Source organism: Hyperolius riggenbachi, chromosome 1, assembly GCF_040937935.1.
Source record: "Hyperolius riggenbachi isolate aHypRig1 chromosome 1, aHypRig1.pri, whole genome shotgun sequence".
In the NCBI taxonomy this organism is placed as follows: Eukaryota; Metazoa; Chordata; class Amphibia; order Anura; family Hyperoliidae; genus Hyperolius; species Hyperolius riggenbachi.
In genome coordinates this window covers 420,056,244-420,076,736 of record NC_090646.1, presented here as the reverse complement: position 1 = coordinate 420,076,736, position 20,493 = coordinate 420,056,244, and the positions used below count along the sequence as shown (strand labels likewise).

At 43.7% G+C, this 20,493-nt stretch overlaps 1 protein-coding gene across 2 annotated transcripts in view; it reads right to left on the bottom strand.

Moving 5' to 3' along the window:
- The window catches only part of OSTF1 (osteoclast stimulating factor 1), a 54,005-nt gene that overhangs the window by 8,884 nt on the left and 24,628 nt on the right, over positions 1-20,493 (bottom strand). Inside the window, exons 4-8 of one of the 2 annotated variants that reach the window (XM_068236567.1) lie at positions 16,291-16,354; positions 13,840-13,893; positions 12,573-12,680; positions 11,829-11,878; positions 5,322-5,400 (exon numbers count right to left, since the gene is read on the bottom strand). In XM_068236567.1, the coding sequence (XP_068092668.1) occupies positions 5,322-5,400; positions 11,829-11,878; positions 12,573-12,680; positions 13,840-13,893; positions 16,291-16,354 (355 nt within the window). The remainder of the gene's footprint in view (positions 1-5,321; positions 5,401-11,828; positions 11,879-12,572; positions 12,681-13,839; positions 13,894-16,290; positions 16,355-20,493) is intronic. The other variant, XM_068236576.1, reaches the window with a different exon arrangement.

Below are 20,493 nucleotides of genomic sequence, written 5' to 3'. Positions count from 1 at the left end.
CCAGCTAGTTTAGCTGAAGACTTCTGAGATGTGTTAAGTCACCAAATCCAAAACATTTATGGCCAGATTGGGCAACTCTCTGATTTTTATTCAGGTATCCCCGAGCCATTTGATTACAGTATTCCGGAGGAAAGATTAAATTAGACAGGTAGAATTTTCTCAACTATTCGTTAGTGCTTTCCTCAAGAAATAGACTCCCATTTACTTTCTCCCTTCTTAATAGCAATAAACGGGCGCATAAGCCTGCTTATTTGTAGCTTAACTGGCACAGCTATCTGGTTGCAGCATACGGAGGTGGATTGCATTGTGAGCATATGTACAACAGAACTGTGCCTCAAGTTACTTAGATGGCAGGACACACACCACATTAGCTTTTCAATGTTTTTGTCAATGTAATACAAAAATATTTAGGGAAATTATTAAAGGATACCCGAAGTGACATGATGAGATAGACACATGTCTATCTCATCATGTCACTTCGGGTATCCTTTAATAATTTCCCTAAATATTTTTGTACAGTGCCTAGCACACAAATAACTATGCTGTGTTCCTTTTTTTTCCTTTCTCTTTCTGAAAGAGTTAAATATCAGGTATGTACAGTAAGTGGCTGACTCAGTCCTGACTCAGACAGGAAGTGACTACAGTGTGACCCTCACTGATAAGAAATTCCAACTATAAAACACTTTCCTAGCAGAAAATGGCTTCTGAGAAAGAAAGAGATAAAAAGGGGAATTTCTTATCAGTGAGGGTTACACTGTAGTCACTTCCTGTCTGAGTCAGGACTGAGTCAGCCACTTACATACCTGATATTTAACTCTTTCAGGCAGATAAATAAAAAAAAGGAACACAGCATAGTCATTTGTGTGCTAGGCACTGTACATACACATGTCTATCTCATGTCACATGTCACTTCGGGTATCCTTTAACCAATTCTGCCGCCCGGACGTGATGCTCACGTCCAGGCGGCTGCTCTGCTGCGGTTTCACGCTTCGGCACGCTCCCGAGCGCAATCGCACCCCCGTGCTGTCCCCCGGTAGCCCTGGGATCAGTAAACGGGAACATGGTTCCCGATCACCGATCTGTGTCCCCAGCAGAAAAACCGAAGCGCTCTTACTAGAGAACTTTCTGCAAAAAAAAAAAAAAAAAAATTCCCGGTCCCCCTTGTGCTTCCGGTTAGCTAGACGCACAAGGAGAAAAAAAATAAACTCAAGGTGGCCATCTTGTGGCCAAATAGTAAAACTACATCTACATATTTTTTTACATTACAATTTACACATATAATAACATTAAAACTTAACTGTTTATTTCCCACACCAAAATATTACCCAAATACAATTTTTAATGGAAAAAAAATTAACAATTTAAAAAAAAAACAAAAAATAAATAGTTACCTAAGGGCCTGAACTTTTTAAATATGCATTTGAAGGGGGTATACTACGAACATTTTTTAAATTATAAGCTTGTAAATAGTGATGTACGAAAAAATGCACCTTTATTTCCAAACAAAATATTGGCGCCATACATTGTGATAGGGACACAATTTAAATGGTGTCATAACCGAGACAAATGGGCAAATAAAATACATAGGTTTTAATTATGGTAGCGTGGATTATTTTAACCAGTTCGGCCTATCTGGATGAGCTTCCTCGTCCAGATAGGCACTGCTGCTCCCGCCGCATGGTGCGCGCGATCGGGCGCGCACCCGCTGCTAGCCCCCCGATCAGTGACCGATCATTCACCGATCTAACTTCCCCGCAGAAATACCAACGCTTTCTCTCCAGAGAGCGCGGCATTTCTGCCCCCAGGAAACTTCTCTGCATTTTAGTTCCTGGGATGCGAGATCGTTCGCATCCAGGACTTTTCTCACTGTGGCCAAATAGTAAACTGCACCCACATACATTTTTAAACAAACAATTATATTACTTTACATTTAAAATTAGCAGTTTCCCTCCCACACCAAAAATTACCCACATACATTTTTTTTATAAAAATAAAAAATAAAAAAAAACACAATAAAAAAACAAACAAAAACAACATAAATAGTTACCCAAGGGTCTGAACTTTTTAAATATGCATGTCAAGAGAGTATGTTATTATATTATTTAAAATTATAAGCTTATAAATAGTGATGGACGCAAATTGAAAAAATGCACCTTTATTTCTAAATGAAATATCGGCACCATAAATTGCGATAGGCACATCGTTTAAACGGTGTAATAACTGGGACAGATGGGCAAATAAAATACATGAGTTTTAATTACGGTAGCGTATATTAATTTCAAACTAGAATGGCCAAAAACTGAGAAATGAATTTTTTTCATTTCTTTTTTAATCTTCCTGTTAAAATGAATTTAGAAAAAAATAATTCTTAGCAAAATGTACTACCCAAAGAAAGCCTAATTAGTTTCGGAAAAAACAAGATATAGATCAATTCATTGTGATAAGTAGCAATAAAGTTATAGGCGAATGAATGGGAAGTGAACGTTGCTCGGATGCATGAGATTTTCGGCACTGCGGTGCTGAACCGGTTAAAGCTATAAAGGACGAAAACTGAGAAATAATTAATTTGTTCCATTCTTTTCTTATTAATCCTGTTAAAATGCATTTATAAAAAAAATAATTCTTAGCAAAATGTACTACCCAAAGAAAGCCTAATTAGTGGCGGAAAAAACAAGATATAGATCAATAAATTGTGTTAAGTAGTGATAAAGTTATTAGCAAATGAATGGGAGGTGAAAATTGCTCAGATGCATAAGGTGAAAAATCCCTTCGGGCTGAAATGTTTAATTATAAATTCACAATTACGAAGAAGTGCAGTTGAGGGCTAGTGTTATGTCTAAGGGCTTAAATGGATATTTAATTTTTTTTCAGTGCTCTGTCTTTTCTATTTTTCCTCCCTTAGGTCCTTTACATCATTTTTCCCCATGTGCCACAATGGGTAAACGTCAGTTCAATGCATACCGCATACTTATGTTCCACAATAGTCTGATAAACTGTTCAACATGAGTGTTCGTTTCAATGGGTGAACAATGTATTAACAGTCAGAGTTAATAAAAATGAATGAGAGATATGATGAAGCAACCACAAGTTAAAGAGGAACTTCAGCCTAAACAAACACACTAAATATTCAAAACGACACAGAGCTCAAACCTCTTATAGTATCCTTCCAATATGCAGCTAGCTGCCAAAGAGAGCAAAACCAGTCAGTTCTCCTCACAGAAAAAGTAGACCATTCACAGCAGCGCTTCTGGAGTTACCGTAACTCCTGTGCAGTTTTAAATGACCTGTATCAAGGAAAGCAGGCACATAGCGGGTAATCCTTAAACACTCGTACACCCTGTGTATTAACACAACACACTGTGCTTAGGGAAGTATCACCGCATGCAGGAACGGGGGTCACACTCCTCCCCTCAATCAGCTGCTCACCAAATCTCTACTTTGTAATCAGGCACATAAATAGTCACTGCAGCAGGTGGCTAGGAGAAAGCAAAAAACATCCGCCTCTCATTGCGGAAAATCCTCATTTAATATGGGTCTAGCCCCTAGTAAAAGTATATGCGTACTATGTACAATAAAATCAAAGGCACATCTCACATAACCGGCTGACCGGCATGAGCGTCCTCCAAGTTTCCCCGCCCCGGCGCTGGTAGTTCCGTCCTCCATGTAAGAGTCCTCCGTGTAAGAGTGGTAAAAGCGTGCATGTCCAGGCTCCACGGACACGCACGCTTTTACCACTCTTACACGGAGGACTCTTACACGGAGGACAGGGATTGAGCAGGGGATTGAGGGGGGGGGGTTCGAGTATGACCCCCGTTCCTGCATGCGGTGATACTTCCCTAAGCACAGTGTGTTGTGTTAATACACAGGGTGTACGAGTGTTTAAGGATTACCCGCTATGTGCCTGCTTTCTTTGATACAGGTCATTTAAAACTGCACAGGAGTTAACTCCAGAAGCGCTGCTGTGAATGGTCTACTTAAACAAACACACTGTCATTAAAGGGACTCCGAGCTCAAGTAAAAACAGAAAGTTGTACTCACCCGGGGCTTTTTCCAGCCCAGTGCTGGTCGGGAGGTCCCACAGCGGCGTCCTGGCTCCTCTCCTAGTCCCCGCTCCGGAATGGCTGACCGGCCGCAGCCCGGGCGACACTCTTCTGAGTGTCGGGCTGCTCCTTCCGCGTATGACGCGGCTGACACGCCGGCCGCCTCGCGTCATCACAGCGGCTGGCGTGGCAGTACGGCGCATGCGCGCTTTAATCGCGCATGCGCAGTACTGCCATGCCGGCCGCCGTGATGACGCGAGGCGGCCGGCGTGTGACGTCAGCCGCGTCATACGCGGAAGGAACAGCCCGACACTCAGAAGAGTGTCGCCCGGGCTGCGGCCGGTCAGCCATTCCGGAGCGGGGACTAGGAGAGGAGCCAGGACGCCGCCGTGGGCCTCCCGACCAGCACTGGGCTGGAAAAAGCCCCGGGTGAGTACAATTTTCTTTTTTTACTTAAACTCGGAGTCCCTTTAAGTTACATTAGTTATGTTAATTAAAATAGTTAGGTCATATAATCTCTTACCCACCCTGTTTTAAAAGAACAGGCAAATGTTTTTGATTTCATGAGGGCAGCCATCTTTTTGGTTGAAAGGAGGTGAAAAGGAGCATGAGACACAAATGTCCTGTGTCCTGATCACCCCTCCCAGCTGCGTGCGCTAGGCAACGTGATCAACAACATCAGAAATCCCATCATGCTTTGCACAGCATAAGGGGAAAAATGGCTCAGCAGAGTTCTTTGAATGGGGCGGAGCTTAGCTTCTGTGCAGCTAAAAATGAGGCTTGGGTAAGAAAACCAAGTTCTGATGCTGTGAAACTGTTAAACACCAAGCTATGTCAGTGCTGCAGAGTAGATTTTTAGTCTGGAGGTTCACTTTAAGTGAAATAATCAAAAGGGAATTTTACTGTAGAAATGTTTAAGTACGTGCATGTTAGTTTGTTTTTTAGAACTAGGACGGCTGTATTCTGGAGTCCAGACTACACAGAAGTTCTCACACTGCTGCATGAGTAAGTTTCTGAACTCCTAGAAAAAATTAGCAAAGATGTGGTTGATAAAAACAGGTTGAACAATAACAGAATACGTACAAGTATTATATCAGTAGTGACTATACAACTAGGCCTGTCAACAGAATTATTATGAGAAAGATACATTCCTGTGGATGATATTTAATGATAGACTCCTAACAGGAATGCTTGTCATAACAAATGACCTGTCTGAAATCTTTAGACATAAAACAGCAATGTAATAATTACACACTATAAACGTAAAACATTTAGTCTCACCTTTCAAAAGCAGCATCTCTACAATATCAGCGTATCCTTTCCAAGCGGCAGCATGCAGGGGAGTGTCTCCAAGCTTGTTCTGCAAAGTAGACATTTTACATTAATTTAAAAGGAAATTACATGTTGCGTTATTTTTTTTTATTTCAGCTTTAAGCTAACAAAGTAATTTGCAAATACGTTCAATAAATACATGAATGAAACTATAAACTTTAATATGGAGTGCATGGAGTTACTATGACTGCAAAGGTTCATGGACTTTTTGATTAATAAATCTAAGCTTGACCTGCATGGCTGAAGACAGCTCTCAAACACCATATTATCTTCTAAATAATTTAGCCGGAATTATTTTACCATGGAATGTGATGTACATTTTAAAAAGCACCATATATATTCTTTGAAGGACACCTGAAGTGAGAGGGATATGGAGACTGCCATATTTATTTCCTTTTAAACAATACGAGTTGCCTGGCAGCCCTGCTGATCTTTCATGCATCGGTAGTGTCTGCATAACCCAACTGAAAAAAACATGCAGAAAATCTAGTAAAACATCTGATCTGCGTATGCTTGTTCAGGGTTTATGGCTAAAAGTATTAGAGGCAGAGGATTGGCAGGACAGACATGCAATCAGTATTGTTTTAGGCTGGTTTCACAGTGGGACGTTAAAGTCCCACGTTACAGCAGCCAGTAACGCAGCCTAACTCACAGCACTGTAAAATCAATTGTGCTGTTCACAGTGCCCACGTTGCGTAACATTGTAACGCTGCACGTTCTGGGAAAGTGCAGCATGCTGTACGTTATACTGAGCTAAGCAGCGTTAGACTGCTTGCACATGCTCAGTAATGTTAGAGGAGGAGCTCTCCCCTCCTCCTCCACGGCCAGCCACATGGCTAATTAATATTCACTGCACTGCAGAGACTCGTGGTAGGACTGTAGTGTTGTCCGGATCATGAATGAATCGTTCATTTGATCCGGATCTTTTTTGTGAGTCGAATCATCCGGATCATCACAATTAAAGATTCGGTTCACAGTGGATGTCTGTCTGGAAGAAACAGGAACATACAGAATGTACAGTGCAGGGAAAGTCCTGTCCTGCTAGTCACTTCACCCCCAGTCTGCTTCCCTAGTAAAATGATTTGGTTCAAAGATCCGGATCTTTTCAATGATCCTATTCAAATGATCCGAATCCTTAAAAAGATCCGGACTTCCTATCACTAACCTGCTGCTTTGAGAGCTGCATAACGCAGCTCAATTTGACGTCCAACTTCAACACCACCATATGTTGCGTTAGGGGCACCTTGTGCGACCATAACGTCCCCTAACACGCAACGTCTTGGTGTGTAAGTAGCCTAAAAGACAATAAATATGTCAGCCTCTTACTTCAAGTGACTTTTAAAACCCAACTGAAACTGAAGATTGAACAAAGCATACTGTATGCTAACAGTCAAAACGATAAGTAAATACATACGATGTCTACTGTTAAAGGATACCAGAGCTGAAGTAAATAGAAAAATCAGGGGAGGGGGGGGGGATGGGGTACGGGCAGGCATGTATGGGGAGCAGTCCTGATGCCCATAGCTCCCCCCTTTCTCCTCTTTGCCCCTCCAATCCTACCTAAATGCCTCCCTGGCAGCCTCTTCCAGGATGGGCATCAGTGCACAGGCCCGGCTGCGCGTGTCCTACATCACCCCAACGCAAGAGCACTGCGCATGATGTCACAACTACATCATGCACAGTGCACTTCAGGGCAAGGGCGCATAATGTAGGACGCGCACAGCCGGGCCTGCGCACTAATGCCTGAGCCAGCCGAGCTGGAAGAGGCTGCCGGGGGGCATTTAGGTAGGATTGGAGGGGCAGAAAGGATAATTGGGGGGGGGGGGGGGGGGAGCGGTGGACATCAGATACAGCTTCTTTCTTTCTGCCATGCCTTGATTTAGTTGGTGGGCAGGACTGCCAGAAGTGACCAAGTGACAGCCAAAAGAAGAATGAACAAGAAATGTCGGACAACATATTCCTGCTTAACAGCAGAACACATGGAAGAAGTTGGCGGCAAAGGATGGTGAAAGATGCAGTGACAAAGTAAAGGGTTGAAGGGGTGGATGCATGGAACAAATCTAATTAGCTGCACTGTTCACTGTCCACCTCATTCATTGTCCATGTACAAGATGAGCGGGAACTTGTGTCAATCACTACGGTGGCACAGCCTGCTGTAGACATGTAGTTCACAGGAAGCTGAACTTTCTGAACAGGAAGTCAGCAATGTGCAGGGGCCTTGCATCTGTATGACGCATGTACAGCTGCAGGTTAACACAGCTATAAAACAGATTTCAACATTTGGAATTTTATTTTTACATTTGAAAATGCAGTGCCAAAAGTAATACTTATAAATTACACTAAACTTGCATATTTTCACAATAAAACTTCAATTTTGGGTTTAGTTGGGTACTTTTTACATAGCAGTTAAAAAAATAGGAAGGAAGTGTCTTATTTATTCATTGGAGTCTACATTTTCTTAATTAAAGTCTGGTCTAAAATACCAGACTTTATCTTCATTATAAAGGAGGGAAAATGGTGGGTGTTATAGTTGATAAGCCTAGCGTATTCCTCCTTCACTGCTAGTCTCATTCATTTGGTCTGGCTGGCTTCTCTTCCATGAATGGCCTCAGCACTGGTTTGATGTCACAGCACTGACAAGAGAGCTGCAGGTGCATGTGGAGCAGATTGGAAAGAAACACTGGTGGAAGGAAAAGTGCTGCCTTGCCAGAACTGGTACCTACTAATGCCTCTCTGCACCACTCTGCAATGGAAGAATGAAGTGTCAGTGAGGGGCAATACTTAAGCGGAGGCATGACAGGCTGGGGTCAATACTTGTGGGGGACATGGCAGGTTTGGGACAAAACTTGTGAGGGACATGGGAAGCGGCGGGGGGGGGGGGGGGGACGACGACTGTAGAAGACATGGCTGGCCTGAGAAATACTTGTGGGGTGCATGGCAGGCTGGGGACAATACTTGTGGGTGAAATGGCAGGTTTGGGACAAAACTTGTGAGGGACATGGGAAGTGGGGGAGAATAACTCCCCGGCTGGCCTGGGAAATACTTGTGGGGTGCATGGCAGGCTGGGAAAATACTTGTGAGGGGCATGCCAAGCTGGGGACAATACCTGTGGCGGGGATGGCTGGCCTGGAAAATATTGGTGGGGGGCATGGCAGGCTGAGACAATACGTGTGTGTAGTTGGATAAGCACAAATTTCACATAATCTTAATTTTACATCTTAATCTGCAATTAGGATGCAAAATAGCAATGCTGAATTTTGGCAAAAATCTGTTAATTTTGTTTGCAAACATAACCAGGAACTGTAATTTCGCAATTATGCATATTGTGCATTATTTTGTGCCAACTTTAGCGGTTAATAGCAAAGCCCACATACATGCTATTGCACCAAAATTGCTACGTATGTTAAGGGGAATAGTGGGAACAAGTAAAAAAAAATCAATTTTAAAAGTTCAAAGGAAAAATGGTTTTCAAGCTCAGTTAAATTACAGCACTACTCATGGAGGACATTGCAGGCTTGGAACAATACTTGTGGGTGACATGGCAAGTGATGGACAATATTTATAGGGAACCTGACAGGCTTGGAACAAATTATGTCGAGGGATAGGAAAGAAATGATGTCCATATTGGGGGCAATACTGGGGAATAATTGTGGGGTCCCTGTCTCAAATCTGGGCCAGGACAATATCTGCACAAAGTTTGGGTGTTCTCCCCGTGTTTGCATGAGTTTCCTCCAGGCAGTCCAGTTTCCTATCACATCCCAAAGAAACACAACCAGTTAATCAACTTCCTTCAAAATTGTTGTTACTTTGTGATTAGATTTGTCTGAGGGACAGTGAATGACAAGACTCTATACTCAGTACAAAGTTGCAAAACATATCAGCACTATATAAAAACAAAATATATAAATGTGTTCTGGAACAATAAAAAATAAATGTGTAAACTTATTTTTAACCACTTTACCCCCGCGCGTACGTATTTCTCCGCCCCTTTTTCCATCCTTTAAAAACCAGGGACGGAGAAACACGTACTTTCCGCGTTCCCGACGCTGCCCGCGCTCCCGCTCGTAAACACGCCGCCCGCCGCTAGTAAACACGCCGCCGCCCGCTCGCCCAGAGATCAATGAACGGGAAAATCCATTCCCGTTCGTTGATCTAAGCCCCGCAATGATCAGCTGCTCTCCTATGGGCAGCGCGATCATTGTGAGAAAAAACTCACGTGTCCAGCCTCCTTATTCTTCCTCCAAGCTTCCGGAAGGAAGCTTGGAGGTCGCATTAAAACAAAAAGTTACTGTGGCCATCTTGTGGCCAAATAGTAAACTACACCCTACACATTTTTCACATACAAATAAATGACTTTTACACATAAAATTAACTCATTACCTCCCACACTCCCCATTTTTTTTTTTTTGTAATTAAAAAAAAATTAAAAAATTTACAATTAAAAAAAATACATAAATAGTTACCTTAGGGACTGAACTTTTTAAATATTTATGTCAAGAGGGTATAACACTGTTACTTTATAAACTATGGGCTTGTAATTAGGGATGGACGCAAAACTGAAAAAAATTCACCTTTATTTCCAAATAAAATATTGGCGCCAAACATTGTGATAGGGACATAATTTAAATGGTTTTATAACCGGGACAAAAGGGCAAATACATTTCATGGGTTTTAATTACAGTAGCATGCATTATTTAAAAACTATAATGGCCGAAAACTGAAAAATAATTATTTTTTTCCCCACATTTTTCCTATTTTCCCATTAAAACACATTTAGAAAAAAATAATTCTTGGCATAATGTCCCACCTAAAGAAAGCCTAATTGGTGGCGAAAAAAACAAGTTATAGTTCATTTCATTGCGATAAGTAATAATAAAGTTATAGACGAATGAATGGAAGGAACGCTGAAAGGTGAAAATTGCTCTGGTGCTCAGGGGGTAAAACCCCTCAGTGGTGAAGTGGTTAAGTACCTATTTTGCTCATTTAAAGAGGAACTCCAGTGAAAATAATGTAGTAAAAAAAGTGCTTCATTTTTTACCATAATTATGTATAAATGATTTAGTCAGTGTTTGCTCATTGTAAAATCTTTCCTCTCCCCGATTTACATTCTGACATTTATTACATGGTGACATTTTTACTGTGGGCAGGTTATGTAGCTGCTCCTAGCTGTTTTGGCTGTTCAAGACAGCTGTAAACAGCTAATTCCTGTCTGTGAACATTGTTACATTGTGGCAGTTTGCCCAGAGTACCGTGGTACTCAGAGCTTCTTGTGGGAGGGGTTTCAGCACAAAATCAGTCATACAGCGCCCCCTGATGGTCTGTTTGTGAAAAGCATTATTTTTCTCATGTAAAAGGGGGTATCAGCTACTGATTGGGATAAAGTTCAATTCTAGGTTGGAGTTTCTCTTTAAAGAATCAAAAAAGTTACAGGGCTGAGGTAAACTTTATGTTGAGTACATATGGTAATTAGAGTGCACCAAAACTGAAAGGGATATGGGTGTTTCTTTTTAAACAATACCAGTTGCCTGGCAGTCCTGCTGATCTCTTTGGCTGCAGTAGTGGCTAAATCACACACCTGAAACAAGCATGCAGCTAATCCAGTCTGACTTCAGTCAGAGCACCTGATCTGTATGCTTGTTGAGGGCCTGTGGATAAAAGTATCAGAGAAACAGGATCAGGAGAGAAAGTCAACTGGTATTATTTTATAAAAATCCATATCCTCAGTTTAGGTTCACCTTAACCATTTAAGGACCACAGGCTCTATCTCTTTCTCTTCCTCTCCCCCCCCCCCCCCCCCCCCCCCCTGTGACCAGGCTACTTTTTACAATATAGTGCTCTGAAGCTTTATCAGCTTGCTGCAGAGCCATACAATTGCACACGCAGAGCCCACCACCAGAGATTTCTGTTGGTGGGCTCTGATCGCTGCTGGCATGTTTGTTTATTTTTTTAATTAATTTGTTTTTGTTAATAAAAATTCATTTTTTTAAATGTATACCTCCCCCCTCCCGCCAATCAGGGCGATCCACTCTCATAGGCATCAACCTCTCTAGAGGACAGCCAAGTGACAGGCATGTCCCCAGTACAACACTGCCGTAGATCGCAGTGCTGTACAATGTAACAGTATGGAGATAAATATTTGTGCCGTCCTAAATTTCCTTATAAGAAAAATGCCTACTTGCTTAGCATGCTCACATCAGCTTCTTATAAAATTATGAGTCACTGACCCAGCGTATATAGTACAAATAAACCCAGATCAGTTGATGCAAGTCTCATCTGACCACATTGGCTGCATGCCCAATGCAGGTGTGTGACTCCATTGAAGCTAAAACATCAGCATAAGACCACGCAGAGGACATTTGTTTTTTAAATAAATATAAAAATGCAGCCTCTATACGACTCTCACTTACAGGATTCCTTTAAATAAATATTAGAATTGAAGTAAATGGTAAGGCTTACCTGCTGGTTTAACTCAATATTTGGCTGAGTAAGTAAGACTTCCACAACATCTAAGATTACAAGAAAAGAAAATTATTTAATAGTGTATCATCAGTCATTTCATTTTCACCTAGTAACCTAGTCATTATCAAAGGGAGCCGAATCCCACAAAGTTGTAAAATAAGCAGCTGTATCTCATAATAATGTAATAAAATAATATCTTGTCTAATAAACATGGTCCTCCTCTCTGGTGAAGATGATGTGACAAATGAGGCAACACTGCTCACATAGTAGGTACTAGTGCTGTTAAAGTGTCTGTGTAGTGGATCTCAGTGTAACTATTCAGGAGAAGGCTGTAGCCCTGGCTGCTGTCACAGACTGGACTCTACAGATTCCCCACAGTTGGATGAGTTCGTGACTAGGGCCCTGATTGCCAACTTCTCCTTACTCCCCAAATGACAGCTGCCCGGTCTAGATTCTGGTACAGATGTGAAATGATTATATCACCAAAAGTCACAACACGGATCACTGCATGTCAAGGAATGGGGGTTGGTTGTCTAGCCTCAGTGAAAAAGACAGGCATCATCAGTCCCACTTTAAATTTTGAATTTTATGCTGCAAGTGTCACTGCAAAATTGGTTGCAACTTATGACAGTGGAAGAGATTAGTAAAATTAAGTTATGTGTTCTTAGTGCTTTACTGCCCAATAGAACCCTCATAGTCCAGATAGAATTTACAGATTGAATGTTGAAATGTGAAACTCACCTTTATGTCCCCCATGGCAAGCCCAGTACAGAGCGGTGCTTCCAGCTTTATCCAGCCCATTCACGCCGACCCTATTTTCCAAACACTCCCTCAACCAGCTCAAGTTACCTGAAACATTTTATAAATCAAGATTTTAGATTTATCAAAATTAGTACAGAGAAGAAAACTGGTTTGCAAAAAGCATGTAAAGGGCCATTTATTTCAAACTGCAACAACTGTCTCCAAACAATATCGCTTAACAAGCTTTCAATAGATTTACCCAGACATTTTAACAACTATACACATACTCAACCATGTAAATTGAACAATGAACACCTGCATAACGGGTCTCATGGTGCAACGGTGAGAGATAACTAGATTCACATATGGTCCCAATGCTGTACATATGCATCGCTAGACAATAATTCTGTCTCTATGGGGGGTGTAGGAATGATGTCATGGGAGGGAGGAGAGGGGTAAAGAGGTGAACAATGGACTCAGCTGCCAGTTGTACAAATATCACTTAAAGTGTACCGGAGATAGGGCCCACACCATAAAATATACATACATGGGGATTCTTCCAGCCCCCTCCAGTCTAATCGCTCCTACAGCGTACTCTTCTCCTTCTCCGTTTGCCCGCAACTAGCCCCGGAACATCGTCAGTCGGGACCACTTGGCGCATGCGCAATCCGGACAGGTGCACTTCCGTCTCGTTTCCATCGCTAGGAGTGTTCTGCGACTGCGCAGTAGTACTGCACATGCACAGAATGCTCCAGGCAACGTAAACGCCACAGGAGCACGCAGGTGGCGGGCATGCGCAGTTGGCCCCAGTGTGGAGGACTTTACAGGGCCAACTGCGGGCAAACAGAGAGGGGGAAGAGCACGCCGTGGGAGCGATTAGGCCGGAGGGGGCTGGAGGAATCCCCAGGTCTGTATAATTTTATTACTAATCCCCCATCTCAGGTTCCCTTTAAAGATTCAGAACGTCCGGATCATTAGGCAACCTTGGAGGTACTAATGCTGCTTTCCTTGCCGGGATTGCCCTGACCAGCCAAAAATAAAAAAAATAAAATGTCTGTATTTATGAGAGCTCCAGGCATTGATGGGTGATGGACTGAGTAAGGGCGTGGTGAGGCAAGTACTAGAGTTGCTCAGCTTGATCAGGAGATTGGCTGATTACAATGATGTGTCACATCCGCTTCCTTTCTGGGCTAAAGTTTGGGCAAACAAACATGTAAGAAATTTGGTTTCAAGTGAGACTAGAAGGGTAGGACTGGATCATACATACCCCGTTTAGCAGCTTCATGAAGTGGATTGTCAATGGACTCTGCTTGCTCAGCAACTGGAAAAAAATATATAAAAACTACATGCAAGTCATCATATATAATAAACTCAACAGCACTTGCATGTTTTAGTATGAAAATACTGACAGGTTACATACTGTGAAGAAAACCAACAGCAACCTACATTTCTGGGCAGGGCTGTGGAGTCGGAGTAATTTTGGGCACCCGGAGTCGTGGTTTCAGAAACTGAGGAGTCGGAGTTGCATAGTTTTTGTACAAAATCCCCAGCCCTGTTAAGAATTAGACTAAGGAGTCGGAGTCGAGGAGTCGGAGCCTGAGCAATTTTGGGTACCCACAGTCGGAGGTGGAGTCGTGGTTTCAGAAACTGAGGAGTCAGAGTCGGAATCGGAAGATTTTTGTACCGACTCCACAGCCCTGTTTCTGGGGCTGATAAGGCCAAGCTCCAATCTCTCTTCTGGCACAGGGTCCTGCATTATCTTAACCACCTTGGTGGTAATGACAGGCTCAGCTCGTCGATTACCGCCGCGGTGGATTGCTCAGCCCCTGGAGGGTATTTTTTCATAAAACTTTCTGTGGGGTATGTAGCTACCACTAGCTACATCACCCCCACCCTCTCCCCCCCCCCCCCCCCCCCGATCTCTGCCAGCCCGCTCTGATCCCCCCCGATCATCACCAAATACATACCCCCCCCCGGAGCCCGCGCAGCCGCTCCATGGCCTCCAGGGGTCTCCATGGCGGCGATCGGAACTGCGCATGACGTCGATGACGTCAGCCGTCATGCCTGATCGTCACCATAGCAACGCCTGAAGCTATGGCGGAAGTCTCAGCCATCGCGGGATCGCGGCTAGGTAAATACCGCTGGCGGCGATCGGAGGGGGGGGGGATTAGGGGGACAGACAGGGGGAGACTTGGGGGGGGGGGTGTAGCTAGCCTAGTGCTAGCTACACCAACTTAAACACATTTTAAAAAATAAAAGCCACCCGCGGCCGCAATAAATAGAACGCCAGGGTGGTTAAAGCATGCTTATATAGACCATCATACTATAACGTGATGTATCATGACGCTACACATGATTGCTGTTCATACAACAGGCGATCTGGTCATTCTTTAAAATAATTGACTCCTCAATTCTTCCTCACCTATTTCATAAGTGATGCAGGGGGCTCAGGAGGTTTAGCAGCCATTAGAGATATTTTGCCTGTAAGAGGATCATCTGGGCACTGTTCTTCTACTTTCAACCAGTCATAGTGCTAGCAAGTGAGATTTCATCAATCCATGCTTGGATGTCATGCCAGGGATGAAGACAATGAAAGGTGAGTGAGTATCAGTAAGGGTTAGGCATCCTTTGGAACCCTTACTCCCTTGCGTACAGCTTGTAACGAAGGTGGCCATAGCAACACATGGCACTTGCATTGCTATCCTATTCTCTCTGGGGAAGTGCAGACCTCCATTCATGTATAATCACGTTTGGACAAGGGTGCATGCAAATTGATTCAAAATCTGTGGAGCAGCTGCATTCCTCAGCACCCAGGTCTCTAACCATCTGTGCCCCCCAGCCAGCAGCAGTACTCTAACCTGTCCTGCTGGCGCATGTCCTCCTAGTGGTTTACTTCATGCCACAGGTCTCGTCCTCCCCTTGTCCACCTTACTTTCGGTCATGTGACACAAGCTGAAGTTCAAACCCTAGAGGACCGTCAGCATACACTCTGGCAGCATACATGCCGGACCTCTAGTGTTTGAACTTCAGAGAGTGTCACATGACCATACATGCGCCAACATTTGCGTTAATTTCTAGGAGGTTTAATCACAGTGAACAAATCTGCCGTATATTGATGAGTAAGATTAACTAGTGTATGGCCAGCATAACACTGGCCTGCCCAACATCTGCATACACTTCAGTAGTTCACACATACACTATGTCCTCAAAGAATCTCTTTAAGTCCTGCTGTAGGCATTCTCGCAACAAAAGCAAGAAAAACCACAAGATCAGCTCAGTCACAATTGTTACGCAAAAAAAAAAAAAAAATGTCTAGGACTCGGTTCATATATCTACACGGCACTGACATACACAGTCAGCAGACACGATGCGTCTCTAATTACACACTCTGTTGTAATTTGTAGAGGCTTGCCATAGATCATGATAAACAGCAATGCTCTCTGCTGACCATGTGCAGGGTTGTGCTATACTGCAGTGCACAGAACCACAATGTGTGAAAGTGTCCATGCAAGACTATGGGTCCCCTGCATCTGCATGCTGTGTGTCCAGTGTCAGCTCAGCTGTGGTACACCACAATGCAGCAGAGGGAGTGTGAAAGGGGCCTCATACTGCTAGTAAAGAATCTTAACCTTTCGCAGAAATTGAAAGGGTGCCTACTGCTGTAGTTCTGCTTTCATACAGAAACGTGACTGATCTGTTAAAGAGCACAAATGCTTACCATAATTGCTTGGAATGAGTCCTGTTTTTCCTTTACAAGTACCCTTCCACCAATTCGTATCACTCTGAAAAAAATAAATAAAATTATATTTTAACCACTTGAGGACCACAGTCTTTCTACAGAGCTTTTTTCTCCATTCAGACCACTGCAACTTTCACGGTTTATTGCTCGGTCATACAACCTACCACCTAAATGAATTTTACCTCCTTTTCTTGTCACTAATACAGCTTTCTTTTGGTGCTATTTGATTGCTGCTGCGAGTTTTAGTTTTTATTATATTCATCAAAAAAGACATGAATTTTGTCAAAAAAAATGATTTTTTTTACTTTCTGTGCTGACATTTTTCAAATAAAGTAAAATTTCTGTATACATTTTTGTCCAAATTTATTGTGCTACATGTCTTTGATAAAAAAAAAAATCCATTCAGTGTATATTTATTGGTTTGGGTAAAAGTTATAGCGTTTACAAACTATGGTGCCAAAAGTGAATTTTCCCATTTTGAAGCATCTCCGACTTTTCTGACCACCTGTCATGTTTCATGAGGTGCTAAAATTCCAGGATAGTATAAATACCCCCCAAACGACCCCATTTTGGAAATAAGTCATCCCAAAGTATTCACTGAGAGGCATGGTGCGTTCATAGATTTTAAATTTATAAAAAAAAAAAAAAAAAGTTTCCATTTTTTCTAACTTGCGACAAAAAAAAAAAAAATGAAATCTGCCACGGACTCACTATGCTCCTCTCTGAATACCTTGAAGTGTCTACTTTCCAAAATGGGGTCATTTGTGGGGTGTGTTTACTGTCCTGGCATTTTGGGGGTGCTAAATTGTAAGCACCCCTGTAAAGCCTAAAGGTGCTCATTGGACTTAGGGCCCCTTAGGCTGCAAAAAAGTGCCACACGTGGTATTGCTGTGCTCAGGAGAAGTAGTATAATGTGTTTTGGGGTGTATTTTTACACATACCCATGCTGGGTGGGAAAAATATCTCTGTAAATGACAATTTTATTTTTTTTTTTACACACAATTGTCCATTTACAGAGATATTTCTCCCACTCAGCATGGGTATGTGTAAAAATACACCCCAAAACACATTATACTACTTCTCCTGAGTACGGCGATACCACATGTGTGGCACTTTTTTGTACCCTAACTGCGCTAAGGGGCCCAAAGTCCAATGAGTACCTTTAGGATTTCACAGGTCATTTTGCGACATTTGGATTCAAGACTACTCCTCACGGTTTAGGGCCCCTAAAATGCCAGGGCAGTATAGGATCCCCACAAATGACCCCATTTTAGAAAGAAGGCACCCAAAGGTATTCCGTTAGGAGTATAGGGAGTTCATAGAAGATTTTATTTTTTGTCACAAGTAAGCGGAAATTGATTTTAATTGTTTTTTTTTTAACAAAGTGTCATTTTACGCTAACTTGTAACAAAAAATAAAATCTTCTATGAACTCACCATACTCCTAACGGAATACCTTTGGGTGTCTTCTTTCTAAAATGGGGTCATTTGTGGGGTTCCTATACTGCCCTGGCATTTTAGGGGCCCTAAACCGTGAGGAGTAGTCTTGAATCCAAATGTCGCAAAATGACCTGTGAAATCCTAAAGGTACTCATTGGACTTTGGGCCCCTTAGCGCACTTAGGGCCTGATTCACAAAGCGGTGCAAACACTTTGCACGCCTGTGAAAAGCCCTTTATCACGCCTAAACTTAGTTTAGGCGTGATCTGAAGGAATTCGCGCGAACTCCCGCGCGCAAAGTTTTGCGCGCGTAGCGCGGTGCAGCGCACCGTGCTTCGCTCGAAGTGCCCATTAAGCCCTATGGGACTTTGCGCGCGCGCGCGGGAACTTCTCGCGAGTTAGAGCACAAAGCGGTGATAACTTTGCTGGTGCAAAGGTTATCACGCCTAAAGTCTTTTAGGCGTGATAACTGAGTTATCACCGCTTTGTGAATCAGGCCCTTAGTGTCCACCCTAAGGTATTCTCCTAGGAGTATGGTGAGCATTTTACGGGCCCAAAACCGTGAGTAGTCTGGATAGGAGTACTAGGGGGGTGACAGGAGGTGATTGATGGGTGTCTCAGGGGGTGGTTAGAGGGGAAAATAGATGCAATCAATGCACTGTGGAGGTGATCGGAAGGGGGTCTGAGGGGGATCTGAGGCACGGGGCAAATTAGGGCCTGATCTGATGGGTAGATGTGCTAGGGGGTGACAGGTGGTGACAGGAGGTGATTGATGGGTGTCTCAAGGTGTGATTAGTGGGGGGAATAGATGCAAGCAATGCACTGGCGAGGTGATCAGGGCTGGGGTCTGAGGGCGTTCTGAGGGTGTGGGCGGGTGATTGGGTGCCCTAGGGGCAGACAGGGGTCTAATCTGATGGGTAGCAGTGACAGGTGGTGACAGGGGGTGATTGATGGGTAATTAGTGGGTGTTTAGAGGAGAGAATAGATGTAAACAATGCACTTGGGAGGTGATCTGGCGGCGGGTCTGCAGGCGATCTGATGGTGTGGGTGGGTGATCAGATTGCCCGCAAGGGGCAGGTTAGGGGCTGATTGATGGGTGGCAGTGACAGGGGGTGATTGACAGGTGATCAGGGGGGGATAGATGCATACAGTACACAAGGGGGGGGGGGGGGTCTGGGGAGAATCTGAGGGGTGGGGGGTTGATCAGGAGTCCCCAGGGGGCAGTTAAGAGAGTAAAAAAAATAGTGTTGACAGATAGTGACAGGGAGTGATTGATGGGTGATTGAGTGCAAACAGTGGTCTAAGGGGTGGGCAGGGGTGGGTCTGAGGGGTGCTGTGGGCGATCAGGGGGCAGGGGCAGATCAGTGTGTTTGGATGCAGACTAGGGTGGCTGCAGCCTGCCCTGGTGGTCCCTGGGACACTGGGACCACAAGGGCAGGAGGCAGCCTGTATAATACACTTTGTATACATTACAAAGTGTATTCAACACTTTGTATGCGGCGATCGCGGGGTGAACAACCCGCCGGCGCTTCCTAATGGCCGGCGGGTTGTCATCGCGGGTGGGCGGGGCCAGTTGTCGGGGGAAGCGCGTGTCATCAATGACGCGATCGCTCCCCCAGCATGCCGAAAGGACGCAACGCCCTTGGGCGTATTGCGGTCCTTTCGGCGTCCACTTTGCCGCCGCCGCCGCCCATAGGCTGTGGCCGGTCGGCAAGTGGTTAAATGAATAACTACAACTTACACAATAATACAAATACAGGCACCAACGTTCCTTCACACAGCCTTGCAGGAAGAGTTTATGCTGCTTTGCACTTAAAGCAGGATTATCCACCAGGCAACCTAGGCAGGTGCTTGGGGTAGTGTTGCCAACTCATCCCTTTAAATACTGACACACATTAATTATACAGGTCTTGTGGCTAGTAGTTAGATGCAGTTTAGGCGCTGATTATGTGCAAGTTGCCCCAGAACCTGCATAACTTAGATGTGTCAGTATTTAAAAGGATGATATGACAACCCTGGCTTAAGGCCTAATGGGTGTCAAGAGGCCCACCTGTCCCCTTCTTTGATCTCTCTCCACTTCAGCTTACCAAAAGGACCACAAGGGGGGCTAAAATCTACTACCTTGTCTAGGGCTCCATTACATATAAATCCATCTCCGTTTGCTTTCCAGGTGCATTTATTGCCCTCTCTGACTGAGCTGCTCTGAACAACGGATAACGTAAGTGGCTTTGGAAAAAAACTTGACATTTTAGCACATTTTTTTTTTAATTGATGTAAAACATATTCAATCTATTATGTTTACTTTTCATATTATTTCTAAACTGCTTTTGTTTTTTAGCAACAAAACCCCTTTAACCTCTTGAGAACCATAGGCTTACACCCCCCTAGTGACCAGGCTATTTTTTTTACTATTTATGCCACTGCAGCTTTAAGGACTCGCTGAAGGGCCGTATAACTCAGCACAAAAGTGATCCCCCCTTTTTTTCTGCCGACCAACAGATATTTCTGTTGTTGGGCTTTGATGCTCTTGAAATGTTTATTTTTTTTTATAAATATTTAAATTGTTTTTTGTTTAATATGGCCATTGTTTTACACGGCTGTCCCCAGTACAGCGCTGCTGTAGATCGCAGCGCTGTACAATGTAAATAGACAACGGTTTCGCGTCTAACAGTCTCCTAGCCGCTGGACGCAGCGGAGCTGCGCGTGTTAGGCAGTCCTGGGGCTGCCGCCGCGATCATGCCCAT